At 41.1% G+C, this 4,994-nt stretch overlaps 1 protein-coding gene across 1 annotated transcript in view; it reads right to left on the bottom strand.

Moving 5' to 3' along the window:
• PDE10A (phosphodiesterase 10A) overlaps positions 1–4,994 on the bottom strand; it is a gene marked incomplete at its 3' end in the record, with an annotated part of 329,742 nt that overhangs the window by 34,066 nt on the left and 290,682 nt on the right. Inside the window, exon 17 of the mRNA XM_023728251.1 lies at positions 1,472–1,644. Coding sequence (XP_023584019.1) covers positions 1,472–1,644 — 173 coding nt within the window. The remainder of the gene's footprint in view (positions 1–1,471; positions 1,645–4,994) is intronic.

The raw sequence follows: 4,994 nt of genomic DNA, 5'->3' as shown, positions 1-4,994 counted from the left end.
TTCATATTGTCCTATGTGAAAATAAGATATATTTGTATTGTTTTTCTTAAAGAAGGTTCCCAAAATTGGATAAGTTTCAAGCTCCACAAAATCTGGATCTGTTTGGAGGTAAGCTGAATCACAAACAACCATGGTTTAATCAAAGGCATGGATATCATGATACAAATGGTACTTATTCTTGAAGAGGTAAATTTTATTATATATAATTTACATTCATTTGTAAAACTAATGGTTTGCTTGGGTTTGGGGTACCGGAGTGAATTGCTTCTAAGAACTTGAAAATGAAGACAACAGAGGCTGTGCTCTTGAAGAGTTTTTAAGATCAGTACTCAAAGCATCACGGAGGAGCTATGCAAAGCACCTGGGCAAAGATAATAGCTCCAAGCTCAGCAAGAATGGGCTAGAACTAGTAAATTCACATTCACAAATCTAAAGAGAAAGATGGCATCACTTGAAATGGAGCTTGGTGAGACATGGAAACAGCAAAAGGAAAGTCACAGCAATAACTGCTGGTGGGAACCACCTCCAAACTGTCAAAGGGAGTGGAGGTTTAGTCAGTGAACTTGCCTTAGACCTAACACACACATGGGTAGACAGACTCATCCTAATGAACAGACCCGAAATATTTCTGAACCCACTAGGAAGACATGACTTTTCAGGAAAGAAGGTATCAGACTACCTTAGCCTGATGCCACTAGAACATTTAATTCATCAAATTCTTGTTCTGATTCCGTGTTCATTCACAAAGCAACCTTTTAATTGCAACTTGACTTCCTCAATGATTCCGACAAAGAATGTCGATATTCTGATCTTTGTGACTGAAATACATGTTTTGTACTTCAATAAGGTGGAATTGGAAAGTCCCTGGATGGCGCAAACAATTCATGCTCTGCTGCTAATCAAGAGGTTGATGGTTCGAACCCACACAGTGGTGCCACAGAAGAAAGGCCTGGTGATCTGCTTCCATAAAGATTATAGCCAGGGAAATCATACGTAGCAGCTCCACGCTGTAACATAATGGGGTCGCCATAAGCTGCAATCAATTTGACGGCAAAGGGTTAATATGGAATCCCATTTTTATACAGCAACCACACGAGCCTGCTTAACATGAGTCAGATTCTGAAAAATAAATCCATTTTTATTTGCTCAGCAAGTCAGGCTTCTGATTCTATGAGGCCAATGACCAAACCCTGCACTGCGATCAATTCCACCAAGGCCCCCTGGGAAACAACCTGCCAACCTTTTCCTATAGGACCCACTCCTGCATGGCTAGTTTCATTGCAAATTTTTATTTTAATTATCCTCATACTATATTGTCAGCAATCTTGATAAGCAATAAAATCGCCCAAAAGTAAATCTATACAGAATGCACAGAAAAAAAACATAATTTTTTTACACTTTTTCTCTTACATATAAATTTATTCCACGTAACACTTCCTAGGCTTCTGAACTTTTTAAAAATCCTTTTTACCTATGTGATTGGTTATTAAGGTTTAGTGATCCAGACTGGTACATCTCTTCCAACTGTTTCCTGTTTCCAAAGTACAATGCAAGGTCTGTGGCGATGATGGCTTTGCGGATGATCTCAAGCACCTGTTCGTATTCGCTGGAGCTCAGGGTGGAGAAGATATTGTGCCCCTCCAACTATGGAAAAAATACAAACAAAGACCGCCAATAAAAAGCACAGGCTCTAATCTTACGACATTTTCAGTTACTTGAAACAATACAGGCAATGCCACTCAGCACACTAATGACGGCTCTTGGTGCAAAAAAGAATAATTTAACTCTAATACAGTTAGCATTTTGGTTTCTCTTTACATAAGTGTCATGGATTGAATTGTGTCCCCTAAAAATTTCTGTCAATTTGGCTGGGTCATGTTTCCCAGTATTGTAAGATTGTGTACAATTCTGATGTGATTTGCTTATGTGTTGTAAACTCTATCACTATGATGAGGTTATATGTGATCTCCTTATGTGCTGTAAATTCTATCACTGTGATGAGGTTATGCTGATGAGGTTTACAGGATTAGATAGTGTCTTAATCCAATCTCTTTTGAGATATAAAAGAGAGAAGTGAGCAGAGACACATGGGAACCTCATACCACCAAGAAAGCAGTGCTGCGAGCAGAGCGCATCCTATGGACCTGAGGTTCCTGCGCAGAGAAGCTCCCAGACCAAAGGAAGACTGATGACATGGACCTTCCTCCAGAGCCAATGGAGAAAGCCTTCCCCTGGAGCTGACGCCCTGAATTTGGACTTGTAGCCTACTGGACTGTGAGAGAATAAATTTCTTTGTTAAAACCATCCACTTGTGGTACTTCTGTTAGAGCAGCACTAGATGACTAAGACCATAAGCTATAGCAACAATGAAGTGACCACCGCTTAAAGGAGCTATTTCAACTACAGTAACATCACTCGTTACGACAAAACCCAAGAAATTTAAATACACCTAGATTGTGGAACCTTCTAATGACAAGAGGACTGACAAATTTAAAATATTTAAATTAAAGATTTTTCCTCTTGAACTACCTAAAAACTTGAGTAATTTTGATATCATACGGGAAATGAGTGGTCTGAAGGCTGTCCATACCTCTGTGCTCCTCCATTTAGGTTCCACCATACCAAACCAAGCCTAATGAATCATCATCTACTTCTTTCCATCCTAGAAGAAAATATTCCACAACCTCAAAGTGAAGTGTCTGCAGGCATATTAAAAACTCTACCTACAGGCAAAAGCATTTTTTGCAGAAAACACAAATCACTGAAGGTGCAAAAACTGTTGGGCCATCTTCTTCTCTTCTGCCCTTGCGAGAGATGGGAACAGCAGACCACCACCTGAGCAAGACCAGGACATGGGCAACGTGCATGCTCTCAGGTCAGGACACTGAGTTACTCTTCTTCTGCACGTGGATCTTCTAAAAACTTTTTATGAGAATGTCTTCCTCTAAGAATTTTAAGGATTTTATGTGCAGCTGAGATAAAGTGGGCAGCTTTCATTCAAACTAAAAAGGTTGAGATGATTCCATTTGTGGGGCAATAAATTATTATTTAATAACTTCATTACCAGTCAATATAGTCCCACTGTAAACTGACTTTTAACTGATTCCATCTGTCTTAATCTGTATTTACTGGTTTATAAAATGCATTAAAAGCTTAAAGGTTTCTTTACAGAATCAGACATCCATCCCACTAAGACACAGCCTGATTCACATTATTCTGAAATAAGCCATTCTCACACCATCTGCCCTCAATCATCACAATTTTCTGTATTATTCACTCTTAAGGTACTATAAATTTTAAATTATCCTCCAATAAATGTGTTCAATGGAGTTCTTCCTAGTTGGTTATTTTCCCAATAATAATAATAATCCCTTGAGATGCTCAAGCACAGCTGCTCGGGAGAGAAGGGATGAACGCACTAGATAGGTGGCTGAACTCGGTTACCTTTCGGGCTCCTTCCAACCTCCACATTCTACAATGTAATGTAAGAAAAAAAGCGTTACTTTGATCACTGCTCTGCAATCTGCTTTTTTGTGATTTGGTCATAACTCAAATGAAGCGGCAGCCTCTTCCTGTGTCTCCTGCCTTATAAACATGCTTCAGGTCAGACTGGGCTCAGCTGCTGTTCACACACGTCGGCTACGGACAGACACCCCAAAGAGGAATTACCTCTAATGAATTTTATATGCCTGATTCTCTCCATCGTCAATGCTTAGGCCAATAAATCCTTGAATTACAGTGTATACAAAATTACTCTAGCATGCTGTTGAAGTTTTAAGGAAAATCTCTCTGAAGAAGGGACTTCTTAAACCAGAGTTCTGTAAATCCTCTAGCGAACCATGGAGTTCCAAACTCACTGCAGCTGTGCACAGATGTTGCAGGCGCCACCATGGTACGCGTTTTCACCAGGTCCCACAACGTGTCCACGACCTAGATAAACTGAGGTCCATTCTGGAGGCTCTCTAGATTCTGCTGACTACTTCGATCCATTAGTTCTTCTATTACTTTTCAACCACAAAAGCAAACTATGCGGAAAGGGTGCAGGAGAAGGCCTTTATAATAAACAAGCTATGCCCAGGGCTCTCCCACTGCCTCCTGAAATACTTTCTCAAGAGTAAAGGGAATAAGTGAACAGACAAACTAAACAGTCTCCCTTCCCTGCAAGGGAATCTAACGTGCACTGACCAGCACCCGCACCTGCCAAAGCGCACAGAAAGGAGAAACATGCCGCCAAGCACGGCAGATAAAACAGTGCCAAAAGTTTATAAAGACCCGATTTCACATTAGTCAGCAGCCTAATAAACCCTCAGAGTAAAAGAATACTTTCATACACCAATTAATAAGTTTATATGGTTACTATCAGATTACACAGTTGGATGCTTACGTCAATTCAAGCTCAGTTGATCCCATTTTGCATAAATCAAGTTATGAAATAGCAGATGTTGCAAACTGAGAAATGTTTCCCAAGTCCTAAAATGGGTGAGCAGGGCACAACTCTTATCACTGTGAAAGCGTACCAGCGGACTCTGTCTATAAATGCCGTAAACAGCTGATATCAGAGAGTGCAGACGAGGCTGAAACGGCTCTGACACTGAAAATCCACCCGGGGGCCCGCTCCGAGGGGGGATCTTTAAGGCCCTTTCCATCTCTCCAACTTGTGATTGTGCCCAGCATTCGAATCCACTGTTGGAGCACTAAGCCCCCACGGCCTCGTTGCCACAGCTGTGATTTCTCTCCACAGAATGAGGAATGCACATCTTCATGACTTAGCAGATATGGAGTGTCCTGTTCCACTTTGTGTAAAAACAGTAATAGTCCAGCACCTACTCCGTCTGAGGCCCAGAAGAACTAAGTTCCTTTTTCAAGGAGTTGGCAGTTTAGTGGGAGAGACAGACACATAAACACACAACTGACACAGAGCAGCAGTCCCAGTGATGGGTGGAGTGAGCACTGGAGAGCATGGGACAATTAACAGAGCAGCAGGCCCTGTGATG

Source organism: Trichechus manatus, unplaced genomic scaffold, assembly GCF_000243295.1.
Source record: "Trichechus manatus latirostris isolate Lorelei unplaced genomic scaffold, TriManLat1.0 scaffold00002, whole genome shotgun sequence".
NCBI classification, from domain to species: Eukaryota; Metazoa; Chordata; class Mammalia; order Sirenia; family Trichechidae; genus Trichechus; species Trichechus manatus.
This window is presented reverse-complemented; position numbering and strand designations above follow the sequence as displayed.